This window comes from Cervus canadensis, chromosome 11 (assembly GCF_019320065.1).
Source record: "Cervus canadensis isolate Bull #8, Minnesota chromosome 11, ASM1932006v1, whole genome shotgun sequence".
Classification (NCBI taxonomy): Eukaryota; Metazoa; Chordata; class Mammalia; order Artiodactyla; family Cervidae; genus Cervus; species Cervus canadensis.
The window spans coordinates 7,333,664-7,361,257 of record NC_057396.1 but is presented as its reverse complement, the minus strand read 5'-3'; the positions used below and the strand labels follow the sequence as shown (position 1 = coordinate 7,361,257).

At 37.9% G+C, this 27,594-nt stretch overlaps 1 protein-coding gene across 1 annotated transcript in view; it reads left to right on the top strand.

The window, feature by feature from the left end:
* Nucleotides 1-27,594, top strand: part of CNTN5 (contactin 5) — a 1,555,907-nt gene that overhangs the window by 1,445,149 nt on the left and 83,164 nt on the right. The window contains exon 17 of the mRNA XM_043481782.1: nucleotides 8,084-8,242. Within this exon, the coding sequence (XP_043337717.1) occupies nucleotides 8,084-8,242 (159 nt within the window). The remainder of the gene's footprint in view (nucleotides 1-8,083; nucleotides 8,243-27,594) is intronic.

The following is a 27,594-nucleotide window of genomic DNA, read 5'->3' as shown; positions in this document are numbered from 1 at the left end:
TCATGCATCCAGCCTGGGCTGGTGATCTGTTTCACACTTGATAATATACATTTTTCAATGCTATTCTCTCAGATCATCCCACCCTCACCTTCTCCCACAGAGTCCAAAATTCTGTTCTATACATCTGTGTCTCTTTTTCTGTCCTGCATATAATGTATTTTAAAAGGTAAATCATATCAGTAATTTTTAGAATACTTTTAAAATAATATGTCCATAATAATATTTCAGATTTACAAATATATAGAAAGATATCTGATCATAACTTTAATACTCCAAGTTTCTAATAATGATGAGCTTTACTGTAAAGTGGGGCTTACCTAATAGCTCAGTTGGTAAAGAATCCGCCTGCAATGCAGGAGATCCCAGTTCAATTCCTGGATTGGGAAGATCCCCTGGAGAAGCTATAGGCTGCCCACTCCAGTATTCTTAGACTTCCCTTGTGGAAGAATCCAATGGTAAAGAATCTACCCACAATATGGGAGACCTGGGTTCAATCCCTGGGTTGGGAAGATCCCCTAGAGAAGGGAAAGGCTACTGACTCCAGTATTCTGGCCTGAAGAATTACATGGACTGAATAGTATAAAATATGAAAATTTGAAAAATATTTTATACTTAGTATAAAATATGAAAAGGTTCATTTTCTTCATTCTGAACCTAGTCTGTCAATTTTATTATCACCATACTCTATTCTGAAAAAAACAAAAATTAGCTCAATTATATTTTGATTTAACAAAAAGAAAGAGGTTATAAGATTGGATTTTTACTTTACATGACAATTATTTTAAAAATTGTTAATTGTTATACAGCATTTCAAATTCCCAGCATAACACTTTGGTATTTCCACATCTCTTCTTTTTTCCACGCCGTTCTCCATTCCATCTTTTCTTCAGATATTTATTGAGGGACTCAGTTAAATTCAACTACTCAGTCGTGTCTGACTCTTTGTGACTCCATGGACTGCAGCATGCCAGGTCTCCCTGTCCCTCACCAACTGCCAGAGTCCACCCAAACCCATGTCCATCGAGTTGATGATGCCATCCAGCCATCTCATCCTCTGTCATCCCCTTCTCCACCTGCCCTCAATCTTTCCCAGCATCAGGGTCTTTTCAAATGAGTCAGCTCTTCACATCAGGTGGCCAAAGTATTGGAATTTCAGCTTCAACATCAGTCCTTCCAATGAGCACCCAGGACTGATCTCCTTTAGGGTGGACTGCTTGGGATTTCCCTGCAGTCCAAGGGACTCTCAAGAGTCTTCTCCAACACCGCAGTTCAAAAGCATCAATTCTTCGGTGCTCAGCTTTCTTTATAGTCCAAATCTCACATCCATACATGACCACTGGAAAAACCACAGCCTTGACTAGACAGACCTTTGTTGGCAAAGTAATGTCCCTGCTTTTTAATATGCTATCTAGGTTGGTCATAACTTTCTCTCCAAGGAGTAAGCATCTTTTAGTTTCATGGCTGCAATCACCATCTGCAGTGATTTTGGAGCCCCCCCAAAATAAAGTCAGCCACTGTTTCCCCATCTATTTGCCATGAAGTGATGGGACCAGATGCCATGATCTTAGTTTTCTGAATGTTGAGCTTTAAGCCAACTTTTTCACTCTCCTCTTTCACTTTCATCAAGAGGCTCTTTAATTCTTCTTCACTTTGTGTCATAAGGGTGGTGTCATCTGCATATCTGAGGCTATTGATATTCCTCCCGGCAATCTTGATTCCAGCTTGTGCTTCCTGCAGCCCAGCATTTCTCATGATGTACTCTGCACAGAAGTTAAATAAGGAGGGTGAAAATATACAGCCTTGATGTACTCCTTTCCCTATTTGGAACCAGTCTGTTGTTCCATGTCCAGTTCTAACTGTTGCTTCCTGACCTGCATACAGATTTCTCAGGAGGCAGGTCAGGTGGTCTGGTATTCCCAAATCTCTTTCAGAATTTTCCACAGTTTATTGTGATCCACACAGTCAAAGGCTTTGGCATAGTCAATAAATCAGAAATAGATGTTTTTCTGGAACGATCTTGCTTTTTTGATGATCCAGCAGAGTAATTATTGCCTCTTATTAAAAGAAATGCTCCTTTCTTAAGCAAATTAATTTAAATATTTTAGTAGAGATTTAATACTCAGAAAGGCAAATCATTTTACATAATTAGCAAATAGCTCTTTTCCACAATATTTCCTATCATGCCTCACACATGGGTGATTGTTAATGTTTTTTGAAGACATGAATAAATAGAATGGATGAAATGGAACAGGATAAATGGAACAATATGGAATTCAACTTAATGAATTATGTTCATAATTATTCCAATATAAATACAATAGCTAAACTTCAAGTCTTTTTTCAAAGCATGGTAATGATTCTCTTGATAAGTTCCCTACCTATGAACAAACTCCAAATCAAACTATTTTGAAGTCTGTTCCAATTATCAGTTGTTTCCCCAAAATTAATGGCTTAAAAAATCTATCCATTACTTGCTCTTATAGTTTTGACAGCAGACAGCCATAGCCAATTTCTTACCAGGGATGTCTCATGCACATGTGTCTAATGGTGGTTGAAGTGGGAATCATTTGAAGGATTCACTGCATCTGGTGTCTGGGCTGGGATGCTGGAATAGGTGAGGGTGAGTTGGATCTCCTCCTCTCCATGGGATTTTCCAAATGACTAACTTGGATTTCCTGACAGAATAGTAGCATCAGTTTAACAGGATTTCTAACCAGGCAGCTGGATTGCCTCATAAGCATTCCAGGAGATATGGGATGAAGCTGCAAAGCCTCTTATGACACTCTCCTCAAAAGTCATGCTGTGTCATTTCTACCAATGCCATTTGAGTCAAATATAGGCATACTTAATTTTATTGCACTTAATTGATTTTTGGAAATGTTGTACTTTTTTTTTTTTTTTTTTTTACAAATTGAAGCTTTATGACAAGCCTGTGTTAAAGAAGTCTATTAGTGCCGTTTTTTCCAACAGCATTTTCTCACTTCCTGTCTTGGTGTCACATTTTGGTAATTTTTCCAATATTTCAAGCTTTCTAATTATTGTGATATTTGTTATGGTAATCTGTGATTAATGATCTTCAATGCTACAATTTCAATTGTTTGGGGGCACCATAAGCCACACCCATATAAGAAGGCAAGTTTAATTAACAAATGCTGTTTGCACTCTGATTATTCCACTGACCATCTGTTTCTCTATATCTCTCTCTCCTTGGGCTTGCTATTCACTGAGGCACAATAATTTTGATATTGGGCCAGTTAATAACCCTATAATACCTGTAAAGTGTTCAAGTGAAGAAATGGTTGTATCTCCCTCACTTTAAATCAAAATCCAGAAAAGATTAAGCTTAGAGAGGAGGGCATGTCAAAAGTTGAGATAAGTTGAAAGCTATGCCTTTTGCACCAGTTAGCCAAGTTAGCAAAGCAAAAAGGCTTGAAGGAAATTAAAAGTGCTGTTCTAGTGAATACAAAGATGACAAGAAAAGGAGACAGGCTTATTGCTGATAAGAAAGTTTGGGGTCTGGATGGAAGAGCAAGCCAACCACAACATTACCTTAAGCTAAAGCCCACCCAGAGCAAAGCCTCACCTCCCTTTAATTTTATGAAGGCTGAAGAAAGCTGAAGAAGAAAAACTTGAGACAGCAGAAGCTGGTTCTGGAGGTTTAAATAAACGAGCCATCTTCACAGCATAAAAGTTCAAGGTGAAACAGTAAGTGCTGGTGCAGAAGCTGCAACCAGTTATCCAGAAGATCTAGGCAAGATGATTAATCAAAATGGCTCCAATAGACAACTGATTTTCATTGTAGTAAAAATAGCCTTCTATTGGAAGATGATGCCATCTAGCATTTTCATAACTAGAGAGGAAAAGTCAATGCATGACTTCAAATTTCAACAGACAAATTGACTCTCTTGTTAGAGGCTAATGCAGATTGAAGCCAATGCTCATTTACCACTTTGAAAAGCCTAGGACCCTTAAGAACTAGGCTGAATATATTCTGCCTGTGCTCTATAAATGGAACAACAAAACATGAAATACAGCATATCTGTCTACAACATTGTATACCATAATACATTAAGCCCACTGTTGAGTCTTACTGCTCAGAAAAAAATAAAAATTATTTTCAAGATATCGCTACTCTATGACTATGCATCTGATGATCCAAGAGCTCTGATGGAGATGTAGAATGAGATTTATGCTGTTTTAATGCCTGCTAACACAATATTCATTCTGCAGCCCAAGGATTAAGGAGTAATTTTGAATTTCAATTCTTTTTATTTCAGAAATACGTTTCATAAGGCTACAGCTGCCATAGATAGTGATTTCATTGATAGGCAAAATAAACTGAAAATCTTCTGGAAAGGATTCATCATCCTAATGCCATTAAGTGTATTTGTGATTCATGGGAAGAAGTAAAAAAATCAACATTAACAGGAATTTGGAAGAAGTTAATTCCAACATTTAGGAATGACACAGGGACTTAAGACTTCAGTGGTTGAAGATGTAGTAGAAATAGCAAGATAATTAAAATTAGAAGTGTAGGTTGTAGCTGTTGGTCGAATTCCTACATTCTCACAATACAACTTTAACAAATAAAGAGTTGCTTCTTATGCAAGTGCTAAGAAAATAATTTCTTGAGATGGAATCTACTCTTGGAAAAATGCTGTGAAAATCATTGAAATAGCAACAAAGGAGTGAGAATATTACATAAACTTAATAAGTCAATGACAAGTTTTGAGAGAACTGACTCCAGTTTAGAAAGAAATTCTAATACGGGTAAAATACTATTTAACATCATTGTGCTAAAGAGAATTCATTCATGAAAGGAAAAGTAAAGAGACATGTTGTCTTATTTTAAGAAAGTGCCACATCACCCCAACTTTTAGCAACCACCACTTTGATCAGTTGGCAGCCATCAATATTGAGGCAAGACTTTCCACCAAACAAAAGATTACAACTTATTGAACAGTCAGATGATGGTTAGCAGTTTTTAGCAATAAAATATGTTTAATAAAGGTATGTACATTGCTTTTTTAGACAAAATGTTATTGCATACTTGATAGACTATAGTATAATGTAAACAAGTTTTTTTTTTTTAATGGACTTGAAAATCAAAAAGTTGCATGACTTGCTTTATTGCCATATTAGCTGTATTATGGTGACTTCCCAGGTGGTGCTAGTGGTAAAGAAACCATCTGCCAATGAAGGAGACTTAAGAGATCAGGGTTCAACCCCTGGGTCAGGAAGATCCCCTGGAGGAGGGCATGGCAACCCACACCAGTATTGTTGCCTGGAGAATGCCATGGACAGAGGAGCCTGGAAGGCTACAGTCCTTAGGGTCGCGAAGAGTCGGACATGACTGAAGTGATTTAAGCATGCACACAAGAAAAAAATCCACAGTATCACCAGAGTATGCCTATAATCACAGGCTAACCCAGATTCAAGGAAGTTTAAGGAACAGGCTTCATTTTTCAGTAAGGGAATGACCTGCATGTGCAAGAGGAAAGAAAGTTGGTGGTGGCCATCATATACCCAGGCTGCCACAAAATCCTAAACACTTTCTTCAGTTAACAGTGAAAGGAAGAAGGATCTCCATAACCCTTGCTTTCTTGAACAAATCAGGCTTTAGAATCAAATCTGAATTCAAATCTCTGCTGTGCCATGCACTAGTGGTGATTTGAGTAACTTCTCACTAGAAGGGATTCTCTGACACCTACTGCCTCATGTAATACCTAACATACAGTGAGGTTATTGACTAAGTAACTTATTTATTCTTAGTCAACCAAATGACCTCTAAGAGTCTATTACATCCTATGTGAAATAGGAGTTATAATACCCACTTCATAGTAACATAGAAATAAGTGAACAAGCTAATGTTTGCAAAATACTCAATAGTGAGGATATGGTAGCTATTGGTATTATTACTACAGTTAATATTCTTATCATTATTATATTATTATTATTATAGTCACACCTCCATGTCCCTGTCATATAGTCTAGCAACTTGTTAGACATCTTAAGCAACTGGATCTTATTTATTTTCCATACCTCATCTTTATCTACCATTTTAATACTCTGAAAATTGGTTGTACATCAAGTGAAAGGATTCTTCCCTAAGTACTTGACCTAATAATTGTATTTCCCGCTTAATTCCAGATAAATACAAACTTTCATCAAAAGTTCCCTACATTGAAATCTCAAATTATATAATTTTTATCTTTCTATCTTTCCCTCCTAGTAACCTGGTTTCTGGATTTCATTATTTTATTCTTGTCTGCCAGCACCAATCTGGCTTCCCTGGATGCCCTAGTCCTCCTTGAGGCCATAGCCATTCATACCATTGGCATCTTTGATGATAAGTCATATAAAATTTATAAACTAAGCCTGAACTGACCCAGTTAACCACTTTCTCTGGTCCTGATCCTGGCTTTCTAGCCTAAGCTTGCTGAGTTGGTCAGTTCTACTTCACAATGGTGATATTGAGGTAAACTTGAATTCCAAACTATTCCAAATAGTTCAGTCTTCCTTTCTTTCCTCATTTTATCATGGGCCTTATCCAGACATTCCCCAGTGTCTTCTAGCTCCCAGTCGCACTCTCACCCAACCACCTTCACTTTGTGTTTTTTTTTTTTTTCCTTCTTTAGTGAAAAAAGGAGAAACTTCCCGAATGAACTCTCCCAGCTTCTTGACATTTCAAAAGCTTTCTCTCTATACTCAGTTTCTTCCTTAATTTCTCCAGAGGAAAAAAAATTGCCACTTCTCATGGTTATTCTCTACATGTCTGCTCATAATCCCAGTATTTGTTACCTTCTTGATGGAATAATCCTTTTCTTCTAAGTCTTTGGTCTCCACTACCCACTGCTGTTTCTCACTCTTGATAAAAATGCTCATTTCTCATTGCCTAAAAACGTCACTTGTATGGTGACCCTTTTAAACACTTTGTCCATCCCTTTGTCCCTTCATTATTGAACATTTCTCCTCAGAGGACTTGACTGCCTCCATCTATTTAGCACTCCACCATTTCTTAGCTCTTTCCGGTCTAGGTCAGCACTTACTGCTCAGACTTCATAATAACCAAATCCAGAGAGCAACTTGCTAAACAAGGGCTAAATCAGAAAAGAACCTAAAATATTTACAGGTGGGATGTTTTTAATTGAAAATAAAAGATCCTTAAAGCTTTGATTGTTCATATTAGGGAATAGAAAAACTTTAAGAAGAAAACTGACATTTGTGCTTAGCCACTAAAATATGAATACTATACATATTTTTAATGCTATTAGAAATCACTATTTTAGAAGTAGTAACACAGGGGCATACATCTCCTCATGTCAGATCATGGTTGTTTCTTGCATCTAAAGTCTAATGCATGTCAATTGATAAACATAATTCTATACTATACCAATTTTTTATGATCAAAAGGGGAATCATATTCTCTGATTAACCGTCTTCTCACACTCACCAAAAAAAAAAAAAAATCATCATCATCATCATCTAATCACACCTTTGTTTTAACTTCTCACAACATTTCTCCATGCCTCACTTCTAGGATATATCCTTCCTTGGTCTGAACTCTGAATATTTCAGAGCCTTTCATTTTTCCCCTGTTAGAGTTTAAGCTCCTTGGTAAGTACATCACACTATTTGTACACTGTAGATTGGCTGAAAATTAGGCCCACACACCTGTAACTTTGTGGTAATGATGGGGTCATTTCTGTTTCTAGTAGCATTGCCTCTTTCTCTGTCACTGCCTCTGTAAGCTGTGATTGATTTCAGCAGTCAGAGTAGCTACTGACATTCGAGTCCTTGTGTTCGTTTCTAATTATTTTTTGCATGTCTATAAAATGCAAAGTTAACTGGTGGTTGTATCCAAGCACAAAGTATTATGAAAAAAAATCTATAATTAAATTATCCTCAGAAATCATGGAAATCAACTTGCATTCCATCTCTTTTTGCTGGCAATGTTCATTACTAAATATGTATTTCATTAAAATACTTTACTAGTTTGATTGGGTCCTTATTGGAGACACAATTTATCATGGCTCCTCAACATGGCTTGACCTTAACTTTTTCCCTTCTCTTTTGCCTACAGGTCCCCCAGGCCCACCAGGGATAGTGATTGTGGAGGAGATCACGGAGAGCACAGCCACGCTCTCCTGGAGTCCAGCGGCTGACAACCACAGCCCCATCTCCTCCTACAACCTGCAGGCTCGCAGCCCCTTCTCCCTGGGCTGGCAAACGGTAAAAACAGGTAAGAGGCTCTGAGACAGCATCAGACACAGACAGAGCGTCTTCCGATGTCATGAGCTGTATTTGCTAACAATCTCAGCAGGATTATTTTGGATTTGGGAAATTTTATTATTTATGACGATATTACACTGGAGGAGGACACAGCAACCCACTCTAGTATTCTTGCCTGGAAAAGTGAAAGTGAAGTCGCTCAGTCGTGTCCGACTCTTTGCGACCCCATGGTCTGTAGCCCACCAGGCTTGTTTGTTCATGGGATTTTCTAGGCAACAGTACTGGAGGGGGTTGCCATATTCCTTCTCCAGGCGATCTTCCCGACCCAGGGATCGAACCTGGGTTTCCTCCATTGCGGGCAGATGCTTTACCCTCTGAGCCACCAGGGAAGCGGGAGAATCCCACAGACAGAGGAGCCTGGCGGACTACAATCCATAGGTCGCCAAGAGTTGGACACGCCTGAAGCCATTTTGCACGCAGGCACGCATGAAAATCTTAACCATTGTTTGCTTCTTTTTATAAAGCCTCTTTGTTTCCTTCTCTTCTCATTTCCCAAGGATGGACCACATTATTTGTTTGTTTATTGAAACAACGTTAGACTCATGTAAAAGCTGCAAAAATAATACAAAGATTTTCTGTGGGCCCATCTCTCAACTTCCCTGCTATTCTACCTAAGGATGGTACAATGATCAAATCAGGAAACTGACATTGATACAACGCTATAAACCACAGATCATATTCAAATTTCACCAGGTTTTATGTACAATTTTTTTTAGTGAATAGTTCCATAAAATTCTATGAAGTTTATTATATAGATTCAAACCTCCACCAAGACAGTCAGATGCAGAACTGCTCCATTACTCCAGTTCCTTGCTCTATGCCTTTAGAGTCACACACCCATTCTATTTATAAAAATAAAATCTAACATAAAATGACATTATTTAAAATAATAGCATTCTAATGCTTACTTCTAAGATATTTGCATTATAGTTGCATTATTTTAAAAATAATTTTCCCTTGATGGCTGTCTTTTCATGTTATAACTAAACTTCCTTTCCCTCTCTAAATGTGGCTATCTGCAGGGATATGTGAAATTACACTCACTTGATAGTTATTACCTATTTAACATGTTGATATTTGAAAAGCAAACAGTATCTATAAAATGTAATCTTCAGAAGCAGTTGTCCATACTGAGAATGGATTTGTGACTTTATTTTCTATCTAAATATAAAACTGATTTGCCTGCATAGAAGTGAAATATAAAATCAGTAAAATATCTCAGTGCAGTAACCATAAAACTCCATTAATCTGAATGTTATAGGAGTAAAGTAGTCCATTTCATTGCTTAAATTAAATTTGAGCAGAAACTTGTAATCTAGGGGCAAAAGTACATTCATCCAAATACAAAATATTGATATGATTCAAGTTTTTCTTGATATTAGGTTCCTATAGTAATCCATAAAATTCAGTAAAATTATCATTATAGTGTACTATACACGTGTACAAGTTTGTTTTATAATATAAATAATGTATAGAATTGTGGGTATCAGCTTCATTCCTGGTTCCATTTTAATCCTGAGATGCAACTGTAAAGCCAAGAAATTGAGGAAATCTCTATGTTTGGTAGATGATTCTGGAAAGGATGCAAATTCAGACCACATGAACAGGTTTATACAAGAATTCTTATAACCTTCATTTATAAGGTGCTCCCAAGTCATCCTAACAATGTGAGAGCCCTAACATTTTGGTTTGCTGTTGGGAAATGGATTTACCTTCAAACTTCATGTTGTGCATTCAGCAAGATCATTCTCTTGCCTGTAGCTATGCTTTCTGCCTACCCTTGCCACACTGCCTAAAATACTTGCTTCCTGGGATGTTTCCTTGTGGTACATTGCAGTACCACATAACATGTGTTTCCTTGCTTATCCCATACCCATGTTCTTGTGCTTCTTAACACAGTACAGCTATCCAGGATATCTCATCTTCCATAGTTTCTTAGTTGCTCTCATTCCTTGATTTCTTACATACCTTGATTCAACTGTTTGTACTTTTTGTTGTTTGATAGATAGATAGAGGGCTTCCCAGGTGGTGCTAGTGGTAAAGAATCTTCCTGCCAATGAAGAAGGTGTAAGAGGTATGGGTTTGATCCCTGGGTCAGGAAGATGCCCTGGAGAAAGAAATGGCAACCCACTCCAGTAATCTTCCCAGAAAAATCCCAACGACAGAGGAGCCCGGCAGGCTACAGTCCATGGGATTACAAAGCATTGGACACAAGTGAGCATCTGAGCTCAGCACAACACACAGATAGACAGACAATGACAGATAGTGGATACATAGATATGTGTATATATATATATCATGTATATATATACATATGTAAAAATATATAAACTTTGAATTTTGGGGCATAAACTAAGGATAAACAAAAGAGTGGTGTGTATTTCTGTATGTGTAGAGGGTTTAATTGTTTTGATTAAATGGTATTTGGAGTTTGTTTACTTATTTTAAAAGTCCCTGATATAAAATTGCATTCTTATCTAATTAATTTGAACATTGGAAATATATTTGAATTGTTGTTGTTCTTTTAGTTGTTAAGTCATATTTGACTCTTTGTAACTGTGTGGATTATAGCCCACCAGGCTCCTCTCTCCCTGAGATATCTCAGGCAAGAATACTGGAGCAAGTTGCCATTTTCTTCTCCAGGGGAATCTTCCCAAACCAGAGATCGTCTCCTGCATTGACAGGTGGATTCTTTTCCACTGAGCCACCAGGGAAAGCCCTATATTTGAATAGAGAGCTCTTTTTCAAATCAGTTCAGTAAATGCTGGAGAGGGTGCAGAGAAAAGGGAACCCTCTTACACTGTTGGTGGGAATGCAAACTAGTACAGCCACTGTGGAGAACAGTGTGGAGATTCCTTAAAAAGCTGGAAATAGAACTGCCATATGACCCAGCAATCCCACTACTGGGCATACACACTGAGGAAACCAGAACTGAAAGAGACACATGTATCCCAATGTTCATTGCAGCACTGTTTACAATAGCCAGGACATGGAAGCTACCTAGATGTCCTAGATGTCAGAAGATGAATGGATAAAAAAGCTGTGGTACATATACACAATGGAATATTACTCAGCTATTAAAAAGAATGCATTTGAATCAGTTCTAATGAGGTGGATGAAACTGGAGCCTATCATACAGAGCGAAGTAAGTCAGAAAGAAAAATACCAATATAGTATATTAACGCAAATATATGTATTTTAGAAAGATGGTAGTGATGACCCTATATGCAAAACAGCAAAAGAGACACAGATGTTAAAGAACAGACTGTTGGACTCTGTGGGAGAAGGTGAGGGTAGGATGTTTTGAGAGAATAGCATTGAAATATGTATATTACCATATATGAAATAGATGACCAGTCCAAGTTTGATGCACGAAACAGGGCACTCAAAGACAGTGCACTGGGATGACCCTGAGAGATGGAATGGGGAGGGAGGTGGGAGGAAGAGTCAGCTTGGGGAACACATGTACATCCATGGCTGATTCATGTGAATGTATGGCAAAAACCACCGCAATATTGTAAAGTAATTAGCCTCCAATTAAAATAATTTTTAAAAACAAATAAATAAAAGGCAACACTAAAAATAGTAATAAAGAAATAAAATCAGTTCAGTAAGTGCTTAAAATAATCGAGTTGTATTGCATTTACAAGTAAACATATATGTTTCAAAAGTGTGTTCCTATAAACGATCAATTTTATTTGCCCTTGATAGTGATATCAAATCATTCTCTAGCAAGGTGTCTCCTCACCTAAGGTGGTCACACATTTCTCGAAAACTCAGCATCACTTGCAGCTATGGTAGAGGCATTGCCACCCATCAGGCAAGCCAAGGGGCAGTTGTCAACTTTTCCATGCTTTATAGCAGGAGTCCCCAACTCCTGGGCTGGGGACCAGTACTGTTAGCCTGTTAGCAGGAGGTGAGTGGCAGGCCAGCGAAGCTTCATCTGACACTTCTAATCACTCGCATTACTGCCTGGTCCATGGAAAAATGATCTTCCACAAAACCGATCCCTTGTGCCAAAAATGTTGGGGACTTCTACTCTAAAGCAGCTGTTTAAAATGTTTCTTGGGTTCTGCTTCTAGTGCAAACTCATGGCCTGTGTTAGCAAAAGAGGTTTTTGGGGGGCTACATCATCTTCACTGGGTCAGTGGATCTTTTGCTTTCATAGTTATTACCTAACCCCAATCAATTTCAGTAGAGATATGCCCTAACATGGGCTTTCCTGGTGGTTCAGTGGTAAAGAATCCGCCTGCAATGCAGGAGACCCAGGTTCTATCCCTGGGTCAGGAAGATTCCCTGGAGGAGGACTTGGCAACTCACTCCAGTATTCTCACCTGGAGAATCTATGGACAGAGAAGCCTGGCAGGCTATAGTCCATAGGGTCACAAAGAGCTGGACACAACTGAAGTGACTGGGCGCACACGCAGGCACATGCTTTAATGCAGAAATACATGTTAGTAAAAAAAGATTTAGTTCTGCAGTTTGAACACGAAAGATGTTAATGTAATGCATAAGCTAGCATTTTAAAAGCTCTTAAAATTTCTTTATATGCCAGCATGAATATAAAGAATAGTAAGTTTCTCATTTTTGACAAATGAAGTAATGAATTGCACATGGGCCAAGCACATCTGGGATTAACTTATCAATGCTGACCACCTAAAAATAAGACTCAAAACAGGTGACTGTGAATGGGGCCGTTTATTCATTTTGAAGAAAGTATAAAAATCATAAGAAATAGATAATTTCATTTGCAGACCCCCTTTTCCCTTCAGGCAAGCTGCTTCTTATTTGAACACCTGAATTTCTTGTTCATATTACTGAACGGTATTTGCCGACCAAGTTTTTATGACCATGTTTAATTAGGAATGGCAAATCATCTGTAATCATAGAATTGATGGGCCATTATTTACTTAATTTAAATATTTTTCTTAACTATTCTTCAATCAGTGGATAAGTCTTCTCTGTGGATAATTTCCACTGAATGATGGTTACATTTATCAACCAAATATGTTTATTTAGTTTAGTTTAATTTAATTTAAATTTAATTTATTTTTGGATGCAATTCTCTTAATAGGAAAAGCATTTTAACAAGTTTTTCTCCCTGGATCAACATGCAGTCCTCCACTAAAGTTGCTGTATGTTCTCTTTGAAGCAGAATGTTTTCTTTGAAATCAGCTTGCCTCCAGATTTCCAGAAAGACTATGGAAAGATACCTACAATGATTTAAAATACTTCCTTGGTACACATTCTTCATTATCTTAAATCTCCACAATACTCATTTTGAAATCAAAATCCAAATTGTATCTTCAGTTCAGTTCAGTTCAGTTCACTCGCTCAGTCGTGTCCGACTCTTTGAGACCCCATGAATCGCAGCACACCAGGCCTCCCTGTCCATCACCAACTCCCGGAGTTCACCCAAACTCATGTGCATCGAGTCTTAAAAAGTTTCTATTCTATTTCATATTGTATGTTATTTCATCAAAATATTAATACTTTCAACTCACATTTACCTTTTTTACAATTTTTATAATCCTTGCAAGTAGCCAAGAATATAGAATTCTTTTTTTTTTTTTTTTCCTTTTTAAAGAGGAATTAGAATTAAGGATGATGGAGAGAATGTAGAAAGGGACTGTGTGTGCGTGTATTGGTTGCTCAGTTATGTCCGACTCTTTGCTACCCCTTGACCTGCAGCTCACTAGGCTCCTCTGTCCATGGGATTCTCCAGGCAAAAACATGGAGCGAGTAGCCATTCCCTTCTCCAGGGGATCTTCTCGACCCAGGGATCAAAATCAGGTCTCCTGCATTGCAGGCAGAATGGGAGTAGGTGTTTTTAAAACCTATAGCTATGGCTTAGAGAATATTAACATATAGCTTTGGGAGGAAGTATATTTTTTACATTTTACATTAATTCTTTTTTAACATAATGTCTGAAATAATTACAACAAGATTAAAACAGAAATTAACTGTTGGTCATACATGTCAATCCGAACTCCCCTTTCTTTCACTTAACAAAAATGTATCAAGTAACCTCCATAGAATGTATGGGGTAATAACAATAACAAAAAAAATCCCTGGCCTGTGGAGATTGAATTCATATGGGTGAGGACAAAAAATAAGTAGAGGACACAATAAGAACATAAGTTATATAGTATCTTGGGAGAAGTTAATGTATGAAAAAATTAAGAAATATAAGAATCAGAAGTACTGTGGGAGAGACAGTGTATTAGTCTGCTTGGACTGTCATAACAAAATATCATTACCTAGATGGCTTAAACAACAAAAAAATGTTTTCTCTGAAAGTTCTGGAGATTGAGAATCCCAAAATATAGGTGTCAGCCAGTTTGATTTGATTCCTGGTCAGGACAGTCCCCCTGACTTACAGCTTTCTTAGGGTGTGCTCACCTGGCAGACAGGAGCAAGGAAACAGGTTTTCCAGTGTCTCTTCCTATAAAGACAGTAGTCTCATCAGATCATTACACCACCTTTATGATTTCATTTAACTTTAACTACTTCCTATTTTCAACATAACTTAAAGCTAATCTATTAAAAGATAACAGAGTATCAATTCCCCACTGTCTCTTCGTTTGTCTTAGGATGGAAGCCCAAATCCCATATGACTTTGTTCCTTCCATCTCTCTACAAACTCATCTTCTATGATTCTCCTTAAAGCTTGCTCTGCTCCTGACTCACTGGTCTTCTTATGTTCTGCATATAATTCTTCTAATACCTCTGTACTAGTTATTTCTTCTGCGTGGGATGCTTTCTTCTAAATACTGGCATAGCTAAATCCAAACTTCAATCAGAAGTTCACTTAAATGTACTTTTGTAATGAGGTTTATACTGACCACTCTGTTTAAAATTTCAGGTTATGTGTGGTGAAGATGCTTCCCAGGTACGCAACCCACAAATGGGAGGATGATCACAGTTATAGGGGTTCTCCCCAAGGAGCAAAGATTCCAATCCCTATAGCAGACTCCCCATCCTTGGCATCATTTATCAGAGAAGAGTCCCTAGAATTTCTGTCTTTGAAGGCTAGCTGAATTTGCATTCAGAGAGCAGGAGAGCCTATAGGAAATAAGGACTCCACTCGTAAAGGGCACACACAAAATCAAACCCTTCAAGTCCCAGTGAAGAGGCAGTAATTTTAAAGGATTCTGGGTCAGGCACTCTGATCTTGGAGAGCCCTAGAAAAGCCAGAGGCAACAGAGACTCCCCTTGGAGATATAGACACTGACGACAGTCATTTTTGGGGAGCTCATTCTACCGCAGCACATTGATGCTGGCAAGCGATATTTTGGAGTCCTCGCTCTAGACTGTTAGTGGTGAGGGACTACCTGGCCACCATCAAGCTGACACCAGCTCGGGGCCCTCTTGGACTGAGCAGCTAACCACTTCAAAACTTTGCCCTTCTCTCAGCAGGCCAGGAGTCATGAGGCAGTACTTGACAGGCAAACAGACTGGGAGCCAGTCTGGCCTACCAGAGAACCCACAGTAGTCAGCTGTGCCACAATGGATGGGGCCATGCAGCCCAAATAGGCATACCCCTAGAGCATATATTCCAGTGACCAGAGTGGGTATGCTGCTGGACCCTAGGGGGCATCTCCTATATTGAGATCACTTCTCAGTGATAGGGAAATGTTAATGACCTATCTAACATATAGAAACAAACAGACAAATAGACAAAATAAGAAGACAGAGGAATATGATACAAGGAACAAGACAAAATCTTAGGAAAAAAAACTGAACAAAGTAGAGATAAGCAATCTACTTGGTAGAAATTCAAGGTAATCTTCACAGAGATGCTCACTAAACTCAGAAGAACATACATGAACATAGTGATAATTTTAACAAAGAGCTAGAAAATATTAAAAAGTCCAAACAGAGCTGAAAAACACAATAACTGAAATAAATATACAAGAAAAAATCAATACTATATTAGATAATACAGAGTAATAAATCATCAAACTGAAGACAGAGTAGCGAATATTATCAAAGTTGAAAAAAAAAAATTTAAAGACAGTTTGAGAGACCTCTGGGACAACATCAAGTTTACTAACATTCACGTTATAGAGGTCCCAGAAAAAGAAGAAAGGGTCAGATAATTCATTTAAAGAAATAATAGCTGAAAACTTCCCTAACCTGGTAATGGAAACAAATGGCAGGCTCCCAGAAGGACAGAGCATACCAAGTAAGGCCAACCCAGAGAATTCCAAACCAAGACACATCATAATTAAATGCTGACATTAAAGATAAACAGATAACTTTAAAATCAGTCAAAGAAAAACATATTACAAAAGAATCCACATAATAAAATAAGCTGACTTCTGGGCAGAAACACTGCAGGCAAGAAGTGGCATGATGTATTCAAAATGATGAAAGGAAAAAAATGTACAACCTAGAATACTCTACCTAAAAGGGATATCAGTAAAATGTGAAGGAGAGATAAGGAGATTTACAGACAAGCAAAACTTAAAATAGTTCAACACCACCAAACCAGCTTTACAAGGAATGTTAAAGGGATTACTCAAAGCAGAAAAGACCAGAATTAGAAATGCGAATTCTCACAATAAAACTATATTGTCACTCACCTAGAGCCAGACATCCTTGAGTGAGAAGCATCTGAACTGACTGACTGACTGAGAAATATAAAAAGTATAAAAAGGAAAATCTCAATAGTAAAGGCAAATGCAAAAAAACTTAAAAGTAGTAGACTAACCACGTATAAATTTGGCTTCCCTGCTGGCTCAGGTGGTAAAGAATCCACTTACAATTCAGGAGACCAGGATACGATCCCTGGATTGGAATGATCGCCTGGAGAGGGGGGGCTTCCCTGGTAGCTCAGGTGCTAAAGAATCTGCCTGCAATGCAGGCGGAGAAGGCAATGGCACCCCACTCCAGTACTCTTGCCTGGAAAATCCCATGGACAGAGAAGCCTGGTAGACTGCAGTCCACGGGGTCGCGAAGAGTTGGACATGACTGAGTGACTTCACTTTCACTTTTCACTTTCATGCATTGAAGAAGGAAATGGCAGCCCACTCCAGTGTTCTTGCCTGGAGAATCCCAGGGATGAGGGAGCCTGCTGGGCTCCCGTCTATGGGGTTGCAGAGTCAGACACGACTGAAGCGACTTAGCATCAGCAGCAGCAGCAGCAATGCAGGAGATCCTGGGCTATTCCTGGGTCAGGAAGATCCCCTGGAGAAGGGATAGGGTACCCACTCCAGTATTCTTGGGCTTCCGTAGTGGCTCAGCTGGTAAAGAATCCACCTGCCATGAGGGAGACCTGGGTTCAAGTCTTGGGTTGGAAAGATCCCCTGGAAGAGGAAAGGCTACCCACTCCCATATTCTGGCCTGGAGAATTCCATGGACTGTATAGTCCATGGAGTTGCAAAGAGTTGGACACAACTGAGTGACTTTCACTTTTTCCTGAAGAAGGGATGGCAACCCACTCCATTATTCTTACCCAGAGAATTAAATGGACAGAGGAGCTTGGTGAGTTACAGTCCATGTGGTCACAAAAAGTCAGACATGACTGAGCAACTAACACTTTGAGTGACTTTGAATCACGTATAAACCTAGTAGGAAGGTTAAAGACAAAAGTAGTTAAATCTTTTATGAAAACAATAAGTTGTTAAGAGATACACAAAGCAAAAGGTATAAAATGATGTCAATAACATTAAACATCAGGGGGACTAAAAATGCAGAGTTGTTAAAAAGCATTTAAATTTAAGAGATACCCAACTTAATAAGTATATGTATACTATATAAAACTGTGCATATATATATATGGACATGTATATACAGCTATATGTTTATATATGAATGTCATGATAATCACACATCAAAAATTTACAAGAAATACACACAAAAATGCAAGAGAAATCCAAATATAAACCTAGAAGTAGTCATCAAATCACAAAAAGAGAAAAGAAGAGAACAAAAAAGAACTGTGGAAACAACCAGAAAACAAGTAACCGTATAGTTACTCCATACTTATCAATAATCATTATAAATTTAAATAGACTAATGCTCCAATTGAAGGAAATACAGAGAATGAATGAGAAAACAAGAACTGTATATATGATGCTGACAAGAGACTCACATCAGTTCTTCAGAAACAAATTGAAAGTTGGGGGATGGGAAAAGGTCAATTGAGTTCAGTTCAGGCACTCAGTCGTATCCAACTATTTGTGACCCCATAGACTGCAGCATACCAGGCTTCCCTGTACATCACCAACTCCTGGAGGTCGCTGAAACTCATGACCATTGATTCAGTGATGCCATCCAACCATCTCATCCTCTGTTGTGCACTTCTACTGACTTCAATTTTTCCTAGCATCGGGGTCCTTTCCATGAGTCAGTTAATTGGTCATCAGGTGGCCAAAGTATTGTAGCTTCAGCTTTAGCATCAGTCCTTCCACTGAGTATCCAAGACTGATTTCCTTTAGGATGGACTGGTTTGATCTCCTTGCAGTCCAAGGGACTCTCAAGAGTCTTCTCCAACACCACAGTTCAAAAGCATCAATTTTTTGGTGCTCACCTTTCTTTATGGTCCAACTCTCACTTCCACACATGACTACAAGAAAAACCATAGCTTTGGCTAGACAGACCTTTGTTGGCAAAGTAATATCTCTGCTTTTTAATATGCTGTCTAGGCTTGTCATAGCTTTCCTTCCAAGCAGGAAACATCTTTTAATTTCATGATTGCTGTTACCATCTGCAGTGATTTTGGAGCCCAAGAAAATAAAGTCTTTCACTGTCTTCATTGTTTCCCTATTTGCCATGAAGCGATGGGCCTGGATGCCATGATCTTCATGTTTTGAATGGTGAGTTTTAAGCTAGCTTCTTTGCTCTCCTCTCTCACTTTCATCAAGAGGCTTTTTAGTCCCTCTTTGCTTTCTGCCATAGGCGTGGTGTCATCTGCATATCCGAGGTTATTGATATTTCTCCCAGAAAGCTCGATTCAAGTTTGTGCTTCATCCAGCTGGGCATTTCTCATGATGTACTCTGCATAGAAGTTAAATAAGCAGGGTGACAGTATACAGCCTTGACGTACTCCTTTCCCAATTTGGATTCAGTCTGTTGTTCTCTGTCTGGTTCTAACTGTTTTTTCTTAACCTACATACAGATTTGTCAGGAGGCAGGTAAGGTGATCTGGTATTCCCTTCTCTTTAAGAATTTTTCACAGATTGTTGTGATCCACACAGTCAAAGGCTTTAGCTTAGTCAATGAAGCAGAAGTAGATGTTTTTCTGGAATTCTCTTCCTTTTTCTATGATCCAATGGATGTTGGCAATTTTGTCTCTGGTTCCTCTGCCTTTTCTAAATCCAGCTTCTACATATGGAATTTCTCAGTTCATGTACTGTTGAAGCCTAGTTTGGAGAATTTTGGGCATTATTCTACTAGCATGTGAGATGAGTGCAATTGTGTGGTAGTTTGAGCATTCTTTGGCATTGCCTTTCTTTGGGATTGGAATGAAAACTGACCTTTTCCAGTCCTGAGGCCACTGCTGAGTTTTCCAAATTTGCTGGCATATTGAGTGCAGCACTTTAATGCTATCGTCTTTTAGGATTTGAAGAAGCTCAGCTGGAGTTCCATCACCTCCACTAGCTTTACTTGTAGTGATGCTTCCTAAGGTCCACTTGACTTCACACTCCAAGATGTTTGGCTCTAGGTGAGTGATCACACCATCATGGTTATCTGGGTCATTAAGATCTTTTTTATATAATTCTTCTGTGTATTCCAGCCACCTCTTCATAATATCTTCTGCATCTTTTAGGTCCATACAGTTTCTGTCCTTTATTGTGCCCATCTTTGCATAAAATATTCCCTTGGTATCTCTAATATTCTTGAAGAGATCTCTAGTCTTTCCAGTTTTATTTTTTTCCTCTATTTCTTTGCACTGATCACTGAGGAAGGCTTTCTTATCTCTTCTTGCTATTCTTTGGAACTGTGCATTCAGATGGATATATCTTTCCTTTTCTCCTTTGCCTTTAGCTTCTCTTCTTTTCTCAGCTATTTGTAAGGCCTCTTCAGACAACCATTTAGCCTTTTTGCATTTCTTTTTCTTGGGGATAATTTTGATCACTGCCCCTTGTACAATGTTATGAATCTTTTTCCATAGTTCTTTAGGCACTGTGTCACTTCCACTGTATAATTATAACAGTTCTGATTTAGATTATACCTGAATGGTCTCGTGGTTTTCCCTACTTTCTTTCAGCCTGAATTTTGCAATAAGGAGTTCATTATCTTATCCACAGTCAGGTTCCAGTCTTGTTTTTACTGACTGTATAGTTTCTCCTTCTTCATCTGCAAAGAATAGAGTCAGTCTAATTTTGATATTGACCATCTGGTGATGTCTGTGTGTAAAGTCATCTCTTGTGTTGTTGGAAGCGGGTTTTGGCTATAATCAATGCATTTCCTTGGCAAAATTCTATCAGCTTTTGCCCTGCTTCATTTTGTACTCTAAGGCCAAACTTACCTGCTACTCCAGGTATCTCTTGACTTCCTACCTTTGCATTCCATTCCCCTATCATGTAAAGGGCATCTTTTTTTTTTTTTTTTTTAGTGTTAGTTCTAGAAGATTTTGTCGGTCTTCATAGAACTGTTCAACTTCAGCTTTTTTGGAGTTAGTGGTTGGAGCATAGACTTAGATTACTGTGATACTGAGGGGTTTGCCTTGCAAATGAACAGGGATCATTCTGTGGTTTTTGAGATTGCATCCACGTACTGCATCTTGGACTCTTTTTTTTTTTTTTTAACTATGATGGCTACTCCATTTCTTCTAAGGGATTCCTGCCCACAGTAGTAGGTATAATGGTCATCTGAGTGAAATTCATCCATTCCATTCCATTTTATTTCACTGATTCCTAAAATGTCAATATTCACTGTTGCCATCTCCTTTTTGACCACTTCCAATTTACCTTGATCCATGGACCTAACATTCCAGATTCCTATTCAATATTGTTCTTTACAGCATCAAACTTTACTTCCATCACCAGGCACATCCACAACTGGGCATTGCTTTTGCTTTGGCTCAGCCTTTTCATTCTTTCTGGAGCCATTGCTCCACTCTTCTCCAGTTAGTGTATTTGGCACTACTGACCTGGGGAGTTCATCTCTCAGCATCATATCTTTTTGCATATTCATACTGGAAAAAAGTATTCTATGCACACTGAAACCAAAAGAAAGTTGTGGCATCTACATTTATGTTAGACAAAATAGACTTTAAAGCAGAGACTGTAACAAGAGACAAGCAAAGATATTTTATACTGTTGAAGAGATCAATCCAAAAAGAAAATATAACAATTATAAATATACACAAATATCAATCCAAAAAGAAAATAAAACAATTATATATATATATATATATATACATATATATATATATGACACAGGAACACTTGTGTACATAAAGCCTGTGTTAACAAAATAAAGGAAAACTTGGCAGTAGCACAATAGTAGTGAGGATTTTAAGATTTTGCTTACATTAATGGACTCAGCTTCCAGACAGAAAATCAATAGGAAACACTGTCCTTAAATGTTACATTACACCAGGTGGATTAATTGATATCTACAGAGCATTCCATCCAAAATGGCAGAATACACATTATCTGGAAGTGCACATGTATTATTCTCCAGGATAAACCACATGCTAGACCACAGCACACATTTTTGAAGAATTAAATCATACTGAGTACTTTTCCAACTACAATGACTTAAGACTAGAAATCAGCTACAAGATAAAAATTGCAAAAAAATCACAAACATATGGATGGTAAACAATATACTACTAAATAGCTAAAGGCTGGAGACTTCCCAGACTGTCCAGTGATTAAGAGTTCACACTTCCAGTGCAGGAGCTGTGGGTTAGATCCCGATCAAGAAACTAAGAGTCTGCACAGCCAAAAATTAAATAAAATAAATTTAAAAAAGAACTAGAATGCATTGGTCTGCTAATGTATGTTCATACTTGCATGTTAAGTCACTTCACTTGTGTCTGACTCTTGTGACCCTATGGACTATAACCTGCCAGGTTCTTCTGTCCATGAGATTCTCCAGGCAAGAATACTGGAATGGGTTGCCATGCCCTCCTCCAGGGATCCTCTCAACCCAGGGATCAAATCCATGTCTCTTATGTCTCCTGCATTGGCTGGCAGGTCTTTACCACTAGTGCCACCTTAGAAGTCCAAATATTTAAAGGAGTGTTAACACCTATTCTTCTCAAACTATCCAAAAAATTGAGAGATAAAGACACTTCCAAAATCATTCTGTGAGGGAAACATCACCTTGATTTCAAAACTAGATAAAGACAAAACAGAAAAGAAAAATAGATGCCAATATCACTGATGAACACATTCAAAAATCCTCAACATAATATTAACAAGCTGAATTGAATAAATAGAATCACACACCAAAATCAAGTGGGATTTATACCAGGAATGCAAAGATGATCCAATATTCCCATATCAATCCTTGTGATATATAAAACAATAAAAAATTGAAGCATGAAAGTCATATAATCAACAAAATAGGTACAGAAAAGCTTTTGACAAAATTCAACATTCATTTATGACAAAAATTCTCAATAAAGTAGCTATGGAGGAAAAACACCTCAACATAGTAAAATCTATGTATGACAACTCCTTATTGCCAAATTCAGACTGAAATTGAAGAAAGTGAAGAAAACCACTAGACCATTCAGGTATGACCTAAATCAAATCCCTTATGACAATACAGTGGAAGTGAGAAATAGATTTAAGGGACTAGATTTGATAGACAGAGTGCCTGATGAACTATGAACGGAGGTTCATGACACTGTACAGGAGACAGGGATCAAGACCACCCCCAAGAAAAACAAATGCAAAAAAGCAAAATGGCTGTCTGGGGAGGCCTTACAAATAGCTGTGAAATGAAGGGAAGTGAAAAGCAAAGGGGAAAAGGAAAGATATACCCATATGAATTCAGAGTTCCAAAGAATAGAAAGGAGAGATAAGAAAGTCTTCCTCGGGGATCAATGCAAAGAAATAGAGGAAAACAATAGAATTGGAAAGATGAGATCTCTTCAAGAAAATTAGAGATACCAAGGGAACATTTCATGCAAAGATGGGTTCAATAAAGGACATAAATGGTAGGAACCTAGCAGAAGCAGAAGATATTAAGAAGGGGTGGCAAGAATACACAGAAGAACTATATTAAAAAGATCTTCATGACCTAGGTAATCACGATGGTGTGATCACTCACCAGAGCCAGATATCCTGGAATGGGAAGTCAGTGGTCCTTAGGAAGCATCACTACAAACAAAGCTAGTGGAAGTGATGGAATACCAGTTGAGCTATTTCAAATCCTGAAAGATGATGCTGTGAAAGTGCTGCACTCAATATGCCAGCAAATTTGGAAAACTCAGCAGTGGCCACAGGACTGGAAAAGGTCACTTTTCATTCCAATCCCAAAGAACGCTCAAACTACCGCACAATTGCACTCATCTCATACGCTAATAAAGTAATGCTTAAAATTCTCCAAGTCAGTCTTCAGCAATACGTGAACCGTGAACTTCCAGATGTTCAAGCTGGTTTTAGAAAAGGCAGAGGAACCAGAGATCAAATTGCCAACATCACTGGATCATCAAAAAAGCAAGAGAGTTCCAGAAAAACATCTATTTCTGATTTATTGACTATGCCAAAGCCTTTGACTGTGTGGATCACAATAAACTGGAAAATTCTGAAAGAGATGGGAATACCAGACCACCTTACCAGCCTCCTGAGAAATCTGTATGCAGGTCAGGAAGCAACAGTTAGAACTGGACATGGAACAACAGACTGGTTCCAAATAGGAAAAGGAGTACATCAAGGCTGTATATTTTCACCCTCCTTATTTAACTTATATGCAAAGCACATCATGAGAAATGCTGGGCTGCAGGAAGGACAAGCTGGAATCAAGATTGCCGGGAGAAATATCAATGACCTCAGATATGCAGATGACACCACCCTTATGGCAGAACGTGAAGAAGAACTAAAGAGCCTCTTGATGAAAGTGAAAGAGAAGAGTGAAAAAGTTGGCTTAAAGCTCAACACAGAAAACTAAGATCATGGCATCCAGTCCCGTCACTTCATGGCAAATAGATGGGGAAACAGTGGAAACAGTGTCAGACTTTATTTTTCTGGGCCCCAAAATCACTGCAGATGGTGATTGCAGCTGTGAAATTAAAAGACACTTACTCCTTGGAAGGAAAGTTATGACCAACCTAGACAGCATATTAAATAACAGAGACATTTCTTTGCCAACAAAGGTCCGTCTAGTCAAAGCTGTGGTTTTTCCAGTGGCCATGTACGGATGTGAGAGTTGGACTATAAAGAAAGCTGAGCACTGAAGAATTGATGCTTTTAAACTGTGGTGTTGGAGAAGATTCTTGAGAGTCCCTTGGACTGCAAGGAGATCCAACCAGTCCATCCTAAAGGAGATCAGTCCTGGGTGCTCATTGGAAGGACTGATGTTGAAGCTGAAACTATAATACTTTGGCCACCTGATGCGAAGAGCTGACACATTTGAAAAGACCCTGATGCTGGGAAAGTTTGAGGGCAGGAGGAGAAGGGGACAACAGAGAATAATATGGTTGGGTGGCATCACTGACTCAATGGACATGGGTTTGGATGAACTCTGGGAGTTGGTGATGGACAGAGAGGCCTGGCGTGCTGCAGTTCAAATGCCACTTTTATGGAAGTCCTGGCCATAACAATCAGACAAAAAAATAAATGGAAGGAAGCCAAATTGGAAAGGATATAAAACTCAGTTTTCAGATGACATAATACTATACTATACATAGAAAATGATTTAATGAAAGAATTAATATTGTTATAATAACCAAACTACCTAAGGCAATCTACAAATTCAAACCAGTATCTATCAAAATACCAATGACATTTTTCATAAATCTAGAACAAATAATTTCTAAAATTTGTATGGAAACACAAAACATCCAAACAGCCTATACAATTGAACAAGAAAACAAAAGTTGGAGTATCATGTTCCTTGATTTCAAAATGTACTTCCAAGCTACAGTAATCAAAATAGTATGGAAATGAGAGCCCAGAAATAAACCCACACACATTTGGTCAATTAGTCTATGATAAATGATGCAAGAATATAAAATGGTGAAAGAAAAACCTTTTCAGTAAATAATGCTGGGAAAACTGAATAGCTTCATACAGAGAAATCAAATTGGACTACTTTCTCACGCCATATACCAAAAATTAACTCAAAATGGATTAAAGACTTAAATGAAACCATCAAATTCCTAGAAGAAAACATAATATGCTCTTCATCATGAGACTTAATATTTTGGGGGCTCTATCTTCTCAGGTAAGGACAACAAAACAAAAATAAACAAATGGGACTACATCAAACTAAAAACTTTAGCATAGCAAAAGAAACTATCAACAAAACAGAAAGGTAGTCTATTTAGATATTTGAAGATATTTGCAAATCATACATCTAATAAGGAGTTAATACACAAAATATACAAAGAACTCATACAACTCATCATCAACAAAATCAAACTTAATTAAAAAAATAAGCAGAGGATCTGAATAGACATTTTTCCAAAGAAGACATAGAGATGGGCACAGACACATGAAAAGATGCTCATCATCCCTAATGACAGAGAAATGCATGTTGAAACTGCAATGAGCTATTACCTCAACCCTATGAGAACTGTTTTTATTGAAAAGGCAATAAATAAAAAATGCTGATGAGCATATGGCAAAAAGGAAAGTACTGTGCACTCTTCATAGGAACATAAGTTGGTATAGCCACTATGGAAACAGTAATAACTCTCTCAAAAGAATTAAGAAATTGAATTACTAAACAATCCAGCAATCCTACTTTGGGGTATTTACCCAAATAAAATAAAAGCATTAGCTCAAAAAGATGTATGCATTCCAATATTCACTGAAGCATTATTTATAATAGCAAAGATACAGAAGCAATCTACGTGTTCATTGATAGCTGGATAATGAATATTTGATACACACACACACACAATGGAATATTGCTCAGCTGTAGTAAAAATACATAGTGGGCTTCCCTGGTGGCTCAGATGTTTAAGCATCTGCCTGGAATGTGGGAGACCCGGGTTCGATCCCTGAGATGGGAAGATCCCCTGGAGAAGGAAACGGCAACCCACTCCAGTAATCTTGCCTGGAGAATCCCATGGAGGGAGGAGCCTGGTATGCTACAGTCCATGGGGTCGCAAAGAGTCAGACATGACTGAGCGACTTCAATTCACTATAGTAAAAATGGAATCTTGCCATTTGACACAACATGGATGGGTTTGGTGGGTCTTATGCTAAGGAAATAATCAAATACCACACAATCTCACTTATATGTGAAATTCACCAAACAGACAAACGAAGCAAAATGAAAACAGACTCTTAGATACAGAGACTAGACTGGTGTTATCAGAAGGGTGGGGTTGGGAGATGTAAAGCAGGTGAAAGAGATTAGAGGTATAAACCTCCAATTATAAATAAACAAGTTACAGGCATGTAATATATAGCATAAGAGTAAGAGTAAAAGTATGGTTAGTAATATTGTAATATATTTGTTTGGGGACAGATGGTTAGTAGACATACTATGGCAGTCATTTCAGAATATACTCAAAGGTCAAATCATTATGTAGTACACCTGAAATCTAACATAGTGTTGAAACATAAAGTGTATTTTTTTAAATTATTTAAATTTTAAAATATTTTAAATCATCACCTGCCTGCTTTGGACTGAGTTGTGTCTCCCCAAAATTAGTATGTCAAAACCCTAACCCCTATATAACTGTACTTGGAGACTAGTAGGCCTTTATGGAGATCAAATGGCACCTAGATATATGAGACTGGAGTTTAAAAGTGAGGTTTAGAATGAAGATATAAATTAGGAAATTATTGGCATATAAATTGCATTTAATGCCATAAGACTGCATGAGCTCTCCAAGGATATAAGCATAAAATAAAGAAAAAAGGAGTATGAAAATTGAGCCCTCAAGCATTCCAATAGTAAGAGGTTAAGGAAAAGAGGATTCAACCAAAGATATAGAGAGTAAGCAGCCATTTAGTTTTAGAAAAAGACAATGTGATATCATGACAGACAAAAGAATAAAATCTATCAAGGAAGAGAAATTAATCAACTGGGTGCAATGCTGCTGACTTGGCAACTATTATGAGGAAATGAGAATTGATCATTGATTTAAACAAACCAGAGGTCATTCATGATCTTGATTCTAGAAGTTTTAGTAAAATCTTAAGGACTAAAGACTCA